Source organism: Neopsephotus bourkii, unplaced genomic scaffold (assembly GCF_033783945.1).
Source record: "Neopsephotus bourkii isolate Nb327-2 ecotype Australia unplaced genomic scaffold, CSIRO-AGI_Nbou_v1 NB_297, whole genome shotgun sequence".
Taxonomy (NCBI): domain Eukaryota; kingdom Metazoa; phylum Chordata; class Aves; order Psittaciformes; family Psittacidae; genus Neopsephotus; species Neopsephotus bourkii.
In genome coordinates this window covers 69981-84437 of record NW_026900806.1, presented here as the reverse complement: position 1 = coordinate 84437, position 14457 = coordinate 69981, and the positions used below count along the sequence as shown (strand labels likewise).

The 14457-nt window shown below is 40.9% G+C and overlaps 1 protein-coding gene across 5 annotated transcripts in view; it reads left to right on the top strand.

Annotated features, from left to right (window-relative positions):
• The window catches only part of PHKB (phosphorylase kinase regulatory subunit beta), a 94807-nt gene that overhangs the window by 63015 nt on the left and 17335 nt on the right, over nt 1–14457 (top strand). For all 5 annotated transcript variants that reach the window (XM_061347091.1, XM_061347092.1, XM_061347093.1 and 2 more), the window contains 7 exons: nt 8420–8503; nt 8974–9078; nt 9929–10011; nt 10098–10188; nt 12245–12306; nt 12397–12559; nt 13342–13423. In XM_061347091.1, coding sequence (XP_061203075.1) covers nt 8420–8503; nt 8974–9078; nt 9929–10011; nt 10098–10188; nt 12245–12306; nt 12397–12559; nt 13342–13423 — 670 coding nt within the window. The remainder of the gene's footprint in view (nt 1–8419; nt 8504–8973; nt 9079–9928; nt 10012–10097; nt 10189–12244; nt 12307–12396; nt 12560–13341; nt 13424–14457) is intronic.

The following is a 14457-nucleotide window of genomic DNA, read 5'->3' as shown; positions in this document are numbered from 1 at the left end:
GAGCAAACTCGGAAGAAAGAAGGTTATAGAAGGTGGAAGGGAGGACACACCCTGGGAAGGATTACAGGAACATTGTCCAGGAAGCTCAGGTCAGGAAAGCTTATGACCCAGTTAGAATTCAGTCTGGCCACGGATGTCAAGGGTAACAGGAAGGGCTTCTAAAGGTATGTACCAACAAATGAAAGAGAAGGATAATGTGGATCCTCTCTGGAAGGAAATGAAAGACATGGCTACCCTGCATTTGGAGAAGGATGAGGTTCTTAGTGACTTCTTTGCCTCAGTCTTCCGCAGCAAGTGCTCTAGCCATGTCACTCAAGTCCTGGAAGACAAATGCAGGGACTGGGAGAATGAAAACAATAAGCACACTCTAGCTGAGGAGCAGGGTCAAGCTCTTCCATTGAACCAGAATGTGTACAAACCCATGGGACCTGATGAAATCCATCCATGGGTCCCGAAGGAGCTAGTAGATCAAGTTACTAAGCTGCTGTCCATCATATTTGAAAAATCATGTCAGAGTTCCCAATGACTGGAAAAATGGAAATAAAACCCCCATTTTCAAGAAGGGGAAAATGGAAGACCTTGGAAACTCCAGACCTGTCAGTCTCACAGCTGTGCGTGGCAAAATCATGGAGCAGATTCTCCTGGAAAGCATGCAAAAGCACATGAAAAAGAGCAAGGTGGTTGATGACAGCCAACATGGCTTCACTAAGGGGAAATCTTGTCTGACCAATTTGATGGCCTTCCATGATGGGGCTACAGAACTGATGGGTAGGAGCAGAGCAGTTGACATCATCTACCTGGACTTGTGCAAAGCATTCAAAACTGTCCTGCATTACATCCTTGTCTGTAAATTGGAGAGACATAAATTTGTTGGATGGACCAATCAGTGGATAAAGAATTGGCTGGATGGCTGCAGACAGAGTTGTAGTCAATGGCTCAGTGTCAACGTGGAGACCAGTGACGAGTGGTGTCACTAGTCACTCGGACCAGTGTTGGGACCGATCCTGTTCAGCATCTTTGTTGGTGACATGGACAGTGGGATTGAGTGCACCATCAGCAAGTTTGCTGATAACACTGAGCTGCGTGGTGTGGTCAACACGCAGGAGGGAAGGAATCCAGAGGGACCTTGACACGTTTTGAGAGGTGGGCCAATGACAGCCTCATTAGGTTCAACAAAGCAAACTGTAAGGTCCTACACCTGGGTTGGGGCAGTCCCAGGCACAGCTACAGGCTAGGTGAAGTGATTCAGAGCAGCCCTGAGGAGAAGGACTTGGGGGTGTTGGTCCACGAGAAACTGAACGTGAGCAGGCTTCAGAGTGCACTTGCAGCCCAGAAACCAACTGTGTGCTGTGCTGCATCAAAAGAAGAATGGCCAGCAGGTTGAAGGAGGTGATCCTGCCTCTCTACTCTGCTCTTGTGAGACCTCACTTGGAGTACACCGTGCAGTTCTAGTGTCCCCAACATAAGAAGGACATAAAACTGTTGGAGATCTTCCAGAGGAGGGCCATGAGGATGATAAGGGGGCTTAGAGTACCTCACATATGAAGGCTGGCTAAGAAGGTTGGGGCTGTTCAATCTGGAGAAGAGAAGGCTACGTGGAGACCTTATAGCAGCCTTCCAGTATCTGAAGGGGGCCCTACAAGGGTGCTGGAAAGAAACTCTTCATCAGGGACTGTAGTGGTAGGACAGGGAGTAATGGGTTTAAACATAAAACTGGGGAATTCAGGTTAGCTATTAGGAAGTTCTTTACTGTGAGGGTGGTGAGGCCCTGGCACAGATTGCCCAAAGAAGTTGTGAATGCTCCATCACTGGCACTATTCAAGGCCAAGTTGGACAGAGCCTTGAGTGACATGGTCTAGTGTGAGGTGTCCATGCCCATGGCAGAAGGATTGGAACTAGATGATCTTAAGGTCCTTTTCAACCCAAACCATTCTATTATTCTATGAATGGCAGCTACAGGCTACTTCAGCATCCTCTTCTTGTTCAGTCTTATTCAGTGCTCTCTATATGAAAGCACTCTGCTACACTGAATAGGTGCTTCAGGCTGTCCACAACTGTTTGTCCTGGAAATACATATAAAAGACGATGACAGATGCTGCTCTAAACAATAAATGCATTGATCAACATTTGTAGGTAAACTTGCCACAAACCCTAATAAATATCTGTATGATTACTAGATTCTGATTTACTTCTGTCTCTCATACACCTGTACCCTGCCTCTGAAAAATTCTTGAAAATAGTCCCTCTATGCACAAACAAGCCTCAATGAGCTGCAGGAAGCTGGCAGACCAGTAAGCTGGTGCAGAATCATGGGAGTGCACCTGATGTATTTCATGCTTCACCACTGAAGTTCCATTGTGAATCAGGTACATAAAGCTTCTGTCTAACTTGGAATTATGCAAATTCTCTCAAACAAGAGTGACAAATTCTGAATGTTTGGGGGCAGTATAATGAATGTGTTTAGCTTATCAATCCTGAAGTTCCAGACTCTCTGTGTTTCTCTTCTTCTGGTATCAGGATCTTATGGCTGATGCTATTATCCATATCAGAAATCTGTAGGACCCAGAAAAAAGCAAAATCAAAACCAGAGAAGACAGCAACATATTTCAGACTTTGTCAGTTTGTGAGGATAACTGATGTACCAAGACTTTGCTGGCTTATTTAGAAAAGTGCTTGCCCCAAATACAGACTTCCACTAACCTCTGAGTGGTAGTTAAACAAAGAGGAAATAAACACTCTTGTATACATTCAGATGTCTTCATTTCTTGACCCGGTTTTGCTCATTAGTCTTGATAATTATTTCAAAATGGATTCTCTGTCTTATTCTGAAATTTTGTACCTGAAATTCTGGTTTAGCAAATAGATACTCCATAAATTTACTGTTGAAATATGTATTGTTTCTCTCAGTCATCCATCATTTCTTTGGTCTCCCTGACAGAAGGATGAGACCTGCATTAAGTTTTATTGTTATCAGTTACATTCCTAGCTGTGACAACTTGTGTGTCAGGAATTGTTTTTCAAAAGCTGGTGAGACATAGATTCATAGAATCATAGACTAGTTAGGGTTGGAAAGGACCTTAACATCAAGTTCCAACCCCCCTGCCATGAGCAGGGACACCTCGCTCTAAACCATATCACCCAAGGCCTCATCCAACCTGGCCTTGAACACTGCCAGGGATGGAGCATTCGCAACCTCCCTGGGCAGCCTATTCCAGTGCCTCACCACCCTAGCAGGAAAGAAATTCCTCCTTATATCCAATCTAAACTTCCCCTGTTTAAGTTTTAACCCATTACCCCTTGTCCTATCACTACAGTCCCTAATGAAGAGTCCCTCCCCAGCATCCCTATAGGCCCCCTTCAGATACTGGAAGGCTGCTATGAGGTCTCCACGCAGCCTTCTCTTCTCCAGGCTGAACAGTCCAAATTTTCTCAGCTGATCTTCATATGGGAGGTGCTCCGGTCCCCTGATCATTCTCGTGGCCCTCCTCTGGACTTGTTCCAACAGATCCATGTCCTTTTTATGTTGAGGACACTAGAACTGTACGCAATACTCCCAAGTGAGGTCTCACGAGAGCAGAATAGAGGGGCAAGATCACCTCCTTCGACCTGCTGGCAATTCTGACATTTTCTTTGTACTCATGATGGGTAGGTACATCTGCTTTGTCAAAGTTTACTTTTAAAAAGAATGTCATGAAATTATTGAATTGCCTTATGCAGAATATCATCCTTTTGGGCTTGGAAAATAGGCAATGCTCTAGCCGTGAAGCTGAAGTAATGAAAATGAGAATTACAAGAAATGAAGTTGTATCTCTGGGCTTATTGAAAAAACCAATACAAACCAAAAAGCAAGCAAAGAAAAAAACCCTGGTAATATTTGTCCTACCAGGACAAATTTGTGGGGAAGGGAAGCTAATGCTGAAACAGTTGCCTGTATTTTGGGGAAAAGAGGGTTGATCCATAGAGAACATGGATCTCAATATTTACAATTCTGATGCTCTCCATTCTCAGTAGTGTTCCATTTAATTTTATTAGAAACTTTTGAACTGGTCTAGTGGCACATGATAACAGTTTAAACCTCTAGACTTATAAACAGGCATGTGTCAAAAAAAAGTAGTGTGAAAATAAATGGATGAGGGAAGACGTTGATTAAGGAAAATAAAGGAGAGTTTACAGGTCATGGAAGGAGGGGCTGGCCACTTGGGAGGAATATAAGGCTGCTGCTAGAGGATGTAGGAAGGCAGCTAGGATGACTAAGGCCTCCTTGGAATTAAAGCTGGCGAGAGGGGTCAAGGACAGCAGAAAGAGCTTTTTCAAATACATGGCAGATAAAACTAACACCAGAGGCAATGTAGGCCCGCTGATGAACGGGACGGGTGCCCTGGTGACAGAAGATACAGAGATGGCAGAGTTACTGAATGCCTTCTTTGTCTCTGTCTACTCTGCCAGAGGCAGTCCTGAAGAGCCCTGTACCTCTGAGACCTCAGATGAAGTCAGGTCAACGGAGCGGTTTGCTTAGTCGATGAGGAATGGGTTAGAGACCAGTTGAGCAATCTGTACATCCATAAATCCATGGGTCCAGATGGGATGGACCCGCGGGTGCTGAGGGAACTGGTGGAGGTCATTGCTAGACCGCTCTCCATCATCTTTACCAAGTCTTGGGAAACGGGAGAGGTGCCTGAGGACTGGAGGAAAGCAAATGTCACTCCTGTCTTCAAAAGGGGCAAGAAGGAGGACCCGGGTAACTATAGACCGGTCAGCCTCACCTCCATTCCTGGGAAAGTGATGGAACACCTTATCCTTGGGGCCATCTTAAGGCATATCAAGGATAAGAGGGTTATGAGGGGCAGTCAACATGGCTTCACCAAGGGGAAGTCATGCTTGACCAATCTCATAGCCTTTTATGACAAAATAACACGGTGGATGGATGATGGCAGAGCGGTGGATGTGGTCTACCTTGACTTCAGCAAAGCAGTCTCCACAGCATCCTCACAGCTAAATTGAGGAGTGAGGTGGACTGTGAACTGTCTGAAGGAGAGAAGCCAGAGAGTTGTAGTCTATGGGACGGAGTCTAGTTGGAGGCCTGTATCTAGTGGAGTGCCTCAAGGGTCAGTACTGGGACCAGTATTATTTAATATATTCATCAATGATTTAGATGAGGGAATTGAATGTACTATCAGCAGGTTTGCTGATGACAGTAAGCTGGGAGGAGTGGCTGACATGCCAGAAGGCTGTGCTGCCATCCAGCGAGACCTGGACAGGCTGGAGAGTTGTGCAGGGAATAATTTGATGAAATATAACAAGGGAAAGTGTAGAGTCGTGCATCTGGGCAGGAACAACCCCAGGTTCCAGTATAGGTTGGGGACTGACCTGTTAGAGAGCAGTGTAGGGGAGAGGGACCTGTGGGTCCTAGTGGACGACAGGATGACCATGAGCCGACACTGTGCCCTTGTGGCCAAGAAGGCCAATGGCATCCTGGGGTGTATTAGAAGGGGGGTGGTTAGTAGGTCAAGAGAGGTCCTCCTTCCCCTCTACTCTGCCCTAGTGAGACCACATCTGGAATATTGTGTCCAGTTCTGGGCCCCTCAGTTCAAGGACAGGGACCTGCAGGAGAGAGCCCAGCGCAGGGCAACTAAGATGATTAAGGGAGTGGAGCATCTCCCTTATGAGGAAAGACTGAGGGAGCTGGGTCTCTATAGCTTGGAGGAGACTGAGGGGTGACCTTATTAGTGTATATAAATATATAAAGGGGGAGTGTCACGAGGATGGAGCCAGGCTCTTCTCAGTGGCAATGATAGGACAAGGGGCAACGGGTACAAACTGGAACACAAGAGGTTCCACTTAAACTTGAGAAGAAACTTCTTCTCAGTGAGGGTGACAGAACACTGGAACAGGCTGCCCAGGGAGGTTGTGGAGTCTCCTTCTCTGGAGACATTCAAAACCCACCTGGACGCATTCCTGTGTAACCTTATCTAGGTGTTCCTGCTGTGGCAGGGGGATTGGACTACATGATCTTTTGAGGTCCCTTCCAATCTCTAGCATACTGTGATACTGTGAAAATTACGGATTGAAAGTAAGACTGGGGATCACAGAAACAGATCCACAAAGTCTAGTGGGTGTGAATAAAAGGGGGAAGAGGAGAACAAGAAATTGGTAAAAAATGTATGCAATATATAGGAATAAAGTATTTCTGTAGTGGAAATACAGTAGAGTAGCACAATACTCCATAGGCATAGACTGGTAACAGCAGAACACAGAAACAGGTGGTGTGAAAGACCACTCTAGTTTGGTTCACTCTCAGAAATCAAGCCCAGTCCCCCCTGCTTTCACAGCCCATTCTTGCTTTTAGCAGCTTTGATATTCCAGAATTGAAGAGCACTTTATCCACAAAGCCTGCTTGAAGCAGCTGGACTTGCCTGTAATGTCATGTTCAGATTATTTTGGTGCTGAATCTGAACTAATGCTTTGTTTGTAACAGACCAAGATGGGAAGCTATTACTAGAAGGTGAAACTGCTGTAGCAGACTGTAGAACAGCATGAGGTCTCAAGTGAAAGAAGGAATTTTCAGAGGGAGAGACAATATTGTACTACTACTAGAGCTTTATTTTTGTGATATTTAGTGTTAAATTACAATGCCTACTGCCATTCTTCTGGTCTCCATTATTTATTCATAGAATCATAGAATAGTTAGGGTTGGAAAGGACCTTAAGATCATCTAGTTCCAGCCCCCTGGCCATGGCTCACACTAAACCATCTCAGCCAAGGCTTCGTCCAGCCTGACCTTGAACACTGCCAGGGATGGAGCATTCACAGCCTCCCTGGGCAACCCATTCCAGGGCCTCACCACCCTAAGAGGAAAGAATTTCCTCCTTACATCCAATCTAAACTTCCCCTGTTTAAGTTTTAACCCATTACCCCTTGTCCTATCTCTACAGTCCCTAATGAAGAGGCTGTCCCCAGCATCCCTTATTGCAAGAAGGGGTTCAGCATTGGTTTTGCTATGTATATGGATGAGATATTTAAAGGTGTTAGGGCTTTAATGTCTCCATTCCTTTCCCACTTGAGTGTGGTTACTTAGTCTGGATGAACAGGTGGTGTAAGGGGCAATGTTTATTTTCCTTCTTGAATAGTTCTTGTAGTAATGCAGAGGCCTAGGCAATGTCAGGAAGGCCCCAAGCTGGCAGCAGTAGAAAGTTGTTTTGTGCTATGTTTGTTCAAGTGCTCTCTTTCATCTCCCTCTGAATTACCTTCCTATAACATAAAAAATCAGAATTCTGTGTGTTCTGAAGTTTTAGTCATGGTGGGTTACTTACCTGAACCAGCCCAAATAAGGAAAAAATGGCAACTTTCAGTCTGCTTTCACTGATATGTTTGTACTGTCTTGCTTACAGCTTAGTTGGGCTTTTTTATAGTTTTATTCTCACGCACTGTACTAAGTGAAGATTCTCTTTGTAGCATGGAAGTCTTATAAAATTATATCAGTTGAAGTTACACTAACTTACATAATCTAATTCAAATAATCAGCAATGAATGAGACACTTCCCTCTTGTGCTGTTGATGCAGGCCTTTACTAAAATTAAAATAAAGGTCTTTAAAGGGTTTCTATATTACTGTTTTACCTTTATATTCACAATTGGAAAAGCATTACAGGAGGCAAGACTGGCCAGACAATAAATGCAAATAATCCTTTAAAAATTATTTCAGTGAGCAAGTTGAAGATTTTAAAAATATTTAATTATATAAACCAGAAAGTATCGTAAGAGTAAGAAAGCAAAGGTAAGGCATAATGGAGGAAACAGCAAGTTTGAGTTGGATTTGTAACTGCAAATGAGCAGAACTCCAGGGCTTTGCCTAAACCCAGAGTTGCACCCATATGTCCTAATCCTGTCCTAATCCTGGATCAGGATCATAATTTGCTTGTGCTCACCCTTACTGAACAGCTGTCTTCTAAGGTAAACCCATAGTAATTGTATTCCTTCTTCATAAGTAAGGTAAAAATCCTTCATCTTCCCAGCACTGTTGAAAGAAGGAAAGGAGGAAGGAAGGGAGGAAGGGAGGAAGGGGAGGGGGAGTGTTAAACCACACCTACAGCAGAGTACTGCTGTGGAAGAAGGGGAAGAAGATGCTTGCACTTGCATCGTGTGTTTCTTTCTTCAATTACTTTGTTGGTTCCCCTTTGCTGTAAAGTTGCCTATCATCAAAAGAATTCAATTTGGTCTTTGAATTGTGCGTTTACTAAATGCAGTGCTCTTTCACTTGATTTATTATTCTATATAGATGATCCCAATAGAAGTAATGACCACGTTATGAATTTTGTTTTCTAAGTGAAAGAATACACACAGCTTTCTGTGTAAGCACCAGCAGGAGCCTACCAATGCCGTCTGTCTAGGTTTCCCTCAGTTTTCTTGATTCTTTCTCACAGGCTTACTTCCATTTGGGAGTGAATGACAAACTGGGATTATCTGGAAGACCGGACAGGCCCATAGGATGCCTTGGAACATCAAAGGTTATTGCAATAAATGTTATTGGTACTAATGCATATTTCAGCTAAATACTGAATTAGCAGCCTCTGAGTGATTTTAAATAGAATTGAGATGAAATTTTATCTTACATGTATACCTTAAAGTCCTTGTAATGCATTTTGCTGTGATGCATGTGTGTGCTCTGTTTTAGTGTTAAACTGTTGTACATTTCCTAGACATACAGTTCCAGCAGTACTGGGCCAAAACAGGCTGGATGGTGGAGAAGTGAACTGCTTTGATTGAAGGAGAATGTAAACCTGCATGCCTAATAAAAACCAGAGTACCTAAAATTAGATGTGTAGGTTTTATCTTAAATATTTTGGGGATTTTTAAGTCAGCTGTTCTATGTTGAGTATTGTTTTCATAGTTTCAAAATATCTTTTTTCCTTTTCAGCTAATCCACTGCTTCAAATATTTTAAAGAAAAGATTAATTGAAACTTTGTCTTCCCACAGATTTATCGGATACTAGGAAAGACTGTAGTTTGCTACTCGATCATTTTTGATCTAAGTGATTTTTACATGTCTCAGGATGTTATGATGCTGATTGATGACATTAAGGTATTTATCTATAACTTTTCATTGGGGAAACTGATGAAAATAGAGTCTGTAGAGGATTAAAAGGTGAAGTTTTATAATGTAAAGACTGAAAGGGGAATACTCTACAGTGTGTATTCTTCCAGTACAGAAATAAACTTGCAGCTTATGCTGGAAAATCTGCAAAGGTGAATATCCTTGTCAGCCTAGCAGGAGTTCTAGCTAGAATCTCTGACACAAAAACTTGCCCAGAAGTGACTGGGAATGCTGTAATGCAGCAAACAAATTATCATTTGTTGCTTTGGGAAAACAAATGCTCTTGGCTGAAAAAGGAATGAGACGGATCTGGTTAAGGGGAATACCAAAGCCTTACCTGGAGGAAACATTGCTCAGCTTTGCACAAATATTACAGATTGTCTCCCTTCCTGATTTCAAGTCAGGCAGCAGAGTAAAGCTGACCTGCCATGTCTCCTCTGCTGGAGCAGGTACTTTCAGTGCTAGGAGGTGGCATTGGTTAATCTGTATTAGTGGCCAAGATTCAAGCCCTGCATTCCCATACATACTCACTAGGTCATTGCGGGTAGCACAGTACACCACACTGTCTCGTAGTACAGTCTGCACTAGGAGTATTTTCAGAAAACTGGTGAAATACCAGTGTTTGAAAGCAGCTTCTAATTTTTGAAGGAGTCTTGTTAGTAGTTTATTAGCTTTTTTTAATCTGTTTGGTTTTTCAGTGTTGTTAGTTTAAGATAGCTTTTTTAGTATCTTGTACTGTATATTCTGATACGTTAGCTTGTGGGTTGTGGTTTGCTCTTTTAGGGGGTTGCTTTGTTTCAGAGATTTTTTGGTGACTAATGTATTATTTCTTACCTAGAATGCACTGCAGTTCATTAAGCAGTATTGGAAAATGCATGGTCGTCCACTGTTTGTTGTGCTTATCCGTGAAGACAATATAAGGTAGACAGCAAGAGCAAGATGTGCATTATTTGTAGGGTAACACTTACCTAATTGCAAGATTAATGGAGTTCTGTTTCAAATTTCAGAGGGAGCAGATTCAATCCAATATTAGATATGTTGGCAGCCTTTAGGAAGGGAATTGTTGGAGGAGTAAAAGTTCATGTTGACAGAGTACAGGTATGGTATTTTTCCTGACTGCTGTGTTCTTACCTCCTACTATTGGTATATGTATTACTTAGAAGTACATGGGGAAAAAAGTTTATTTCCTTTAGTATCATAAAACTAAGGAGTCAAGACTGAAGCCATTTGTTACAGTTTTTGTTTTATCTCGAAGCACGCATTTATCTTCATTCCTTTTGCTGAGTCTTTTGAAAGTGATAATCATCATACAGAATTTTCAGAAGGGAAAAAGTGTTTTTTATGTTCGGCAGTCTTGAGTATTACCACTGAAAGAAAGTGCACCATGTAAAACATTGAGGGATTTCTTTCGATTAGATAATCAATGAAAAGTGAAAAAAAGATGCTTTATATATATATTAAAGTTCTTACAATTAGTAAGATCTAGTTGTAACATCTGTGCTGTTTTGAATTAATCTTAAAGCACGTCATTAAAATGTGAAGATTACAGAGTCAGGTGCTGGTTTTAACAATACCTGTATATGCTGGTTAAATCTTAGTTAATACCAACTGAAGAAAAGGCCAAAGACACTGTTATGATTTCTTGTTCCCTAGAAAATCAGGCATTTGTAGAAGAGCTAGGTCATTTGTAAATTAAATCCTCAGAGCCATAAAGATTTAAGATATCCTTGTAATCTTAAAAATTCTGATGTATTTCTACTGATCACATGAAGGTCCTTTAGACTCTCCTGCTCCCATTGACTTTTACCATAGCAAATGCCACATGTTCTGTGCACAGTTTGTCTACAGCATTGTTTGTTGTGTTTTTTTGTTGGGTTGGGGTTTTTTTGTTTGTTGGTTTGGCTTTTTTTAACTGTAATATGCTTCTTGCCTTACATTTGGTTAAACTGATTTATTACAAGATGAGATATTTTTCAATCAATAGAATGTGTCTTTATTTTAAGCACTGTTACTTGTTTCATTGGGGAGGATTTGGATAAAGAAGGGACGTGGCTAATTCATGTTGTTTTCTTAAATAATTCATCTATTCCAACAAAATCTGTGTGGAATCTTTGTGAATTTCACTACTTCATTTAGATGCATATGTGTCAATGTGCCTAGAGACAGAATGGGTGGGTCTAATTGAATGAACGTTCATTTTGACTTATAAACATACAAAACCTAATTTAATTTAAAAATGCGTATGCTTAGAAGACTTGAAGCTCTTTTCTGGTTTTCACCTTCATTGTGGTTATGTGCTCAAGCAGATCTGCAAGTCAAAGAGTGGATGATGCTAGCAATAAAATCAAAGCTTTGTTTTATGTTCAGTGATTTCACAGTGTACGAGATCAGTATTTTACTGCAACCTCTGTACAATGAAAATGAAACGTAGAAGTTGACACTACAGTTTTATTTAGCTAATGAGAATCAGCAAAAAGCAGTCTTAAAAATGCTTTATATACCATGTTTCTTCTGGCAGTATCAAAATAGGAAGTCCATAATAATTTGGAGTTAATGAATTGTAATGACTATATCAGATAAATGCCATGTTGAATTTCCAGTATGTCATATTCCGAGACAGAAGTCTCTGTAAGCTCCATTTTACATGCAGATTTAGGGCAGGTATGCTTAGATTAAGGAACAACTACAGGGTAGGAAATGCCATGATGTGTCTTCCTGAAACATCACTGAGACTGACAGGAAAAACTATCCATTCTTCTGCAATCCCTGAAATAACAAGCATTACCTACCATCTAGAGCATGGGTATCATGCAGGACTCTTAAGATATGCAAATTCTTGATCTCAGATGTTCTCATTAGACCTCAGCTTTTTGGCAGGCAGGGGGGTGGACATTGCTTGATTTCAGTGTATGTTGCAGGCAAAAGAACGGCATAACACCAGTAAAAGAGAGGCAGCAGGTCCAACAGACTTCTGCTGTCTTAAGTGAGATCTTAAGAGGCAAGATATTCTGAAAGGGTAAAGATACTTGAAAATGGAAATAAAGAAACTAATTGCTCAATGAAAACAATAACCAGCACATTGAGAGCAGAAGATAACTGTATAGTTATGTACCTTTCTGTATCTTTTTTTATTTTTTTCCATTTTTCCTTTCAGACGCTAATATCTGGAGCAGTTGTTGAACAACTTGACTTCCTAAGAATCACTGAAACAGAAGAGTAAGGCTGTGTGCAAGTAATAATGATGATATTTTATAATCAAGATATTTTTTGTACTATGAAGAAACCAAATGCTTTTTTTTTTTTAAGGGCGCCTGTATTTAAGAGGTTGGAAGAGTTGGATCTTCCAAAACATTCAAAGGTCAAGAGACAGTCTAGTACTCCAAATGCTTCTGAACTTGAGCAGCAACCAGATGTAAATATTAATGACTGGAAAAGCAAGTCAACATATGAGATCCTGCAGAAATTTAATGTAAGAAAACTTGATAAAAATACAGTATAACTTCATGAAAGGAGAAATAATATGCTGTTATTTTTAACAGCAGCCTTCTTTGATCAACATGATTTGTGTCATGATTCAATGTTGTTAGTATAACTAGGAACATGAAAGGTCCAGTGTTCTGCTTCGTGCTTGGGGAATCTTCCTCTTTACATTTTCCTCTTCTGGTACTTCATGCTGTAATTCTTGGGTTCCATTCTCCCATCTACCCAAATCTTCCTCTGGTAATAAACGACCATCTAAAAGGGGACCCATTTGCCGTATCATTATATATTTTATTGCTAGACTAAAATTCAAAAGACTTCAGCAGTTGGTATTCACTTGATAGACTAGAAACGTTTTAACGATACCAAGTCCAGTCTGGCACTTCCTTTTTTTTTTTTCTTTTCGTCTAGAATAAAGCTACCACCAAGTGTTTCTAGATCCAGCATTTAGTAGGAACACACAAAATATTCTGCTTGGTTCCCTATGTCATTACAAGCATTTTTGCTGTAAATGACTGTACCCAGGAGCAGAAAATCAGGAAACATTTCTATGGCCAAATAAGTGCAACTTAATTTGATCCACTGAGAAGCGTCTACAAGCAGCTGTGACAAAGATACAGCATACATAGGGTTTGAAATTGTTCTGATGTCCCCTTGACAACAAAATCTGTAGGGTTTTTTGTATTTATTTTTTAAAAAGAAAGGCCCTATGAAAACCTGAAGGCTGTTTGTGGTTATGTTGTTGCTGGACTGTGGTTTTTTTTTTTTAAGGACTGCAATTGCCTAGCAAGCCAAGCATTACTCTCAAGTATATTGCTTAAAAGGGAAGGACCGAATTTTATCACCAAGGACGGTAAGACCTTCTTTCATTTGACTATTCTGAGTTTTTCAGGAAGCAGCTGTATGTTTAGTTGTAATGAACATGAATAATGGCCATTGTGCCATTAGCCACACTAATAAATAGCTACACTACAGCAGTTGTGTAGCTATTTTCTCTGCCATTTAAAGCTATTTCTGCATTAAATGGGACATGCAAATTCATAGTGTAGTGGGGAGTGAGCAGCTAAATATATGAATTCTTCTAGGCTGTTTGTAGGCTATTGCTGTAGCTGGTTGCAATTTTGAGCACACAGATACAAAAAGTAGGGAACTTGACCTTGTATAAAAAACCTGAAACTAAAGACAAGTTGTGTGTCTGTAACACACTGAAATGTGTGAAGCTTTATGCTGAATTTTGATTTTCCCTTTATGTAAGTAGTTCAGTGTATCTGTGAAGCTTACTCTTGTGTTATAGTTTTGTATTAAGAGCACAGGATTTAAATTCACGTAAAATAATTCAGATGAGGCTACTGAGACTTGTGACTTTTGTAGCACAAAACTTGGTGTTGGGCTTTTTTTCCTCAAAGACTGCTTATTAGCTGCTTTTGTATATATTACCTGAGAAAAAAAGAGGGGTGTTAAGATCAAATAATATCTTAGTTATTTGTCAAGTACTGTAACTTGCCATCTGATGTTATAGAAACCTGCTTCATAACTTTGAGATAAGGCAGCTGGTTCTTGTGATGTAGAGTTGTCATTTTGACATAAATATACATTATATACATATTGCTGTATGTTCTGGGTTCAGCTGTAGCATTATTTTTCTCCTTCCTACTAGCTGGTGCAGTGCTGTATTTCCGACTGTAGTCTGAGAACAGTGCTGATAACACACTGATGTTTTGAGTTGTTGCTAAAGTAATGCTTACTTTGATCAAGGGCTTTTCAGTCTCTCATGCTCTGCCAGTGTGGAGGGGCATGGGAAGCTGAGAGGAAGCAGAGACAGGATACTTCACTCAAACGAGCCAAAGGGGTATTCCATACCACAGCATGTCATGCCCACTATATAAA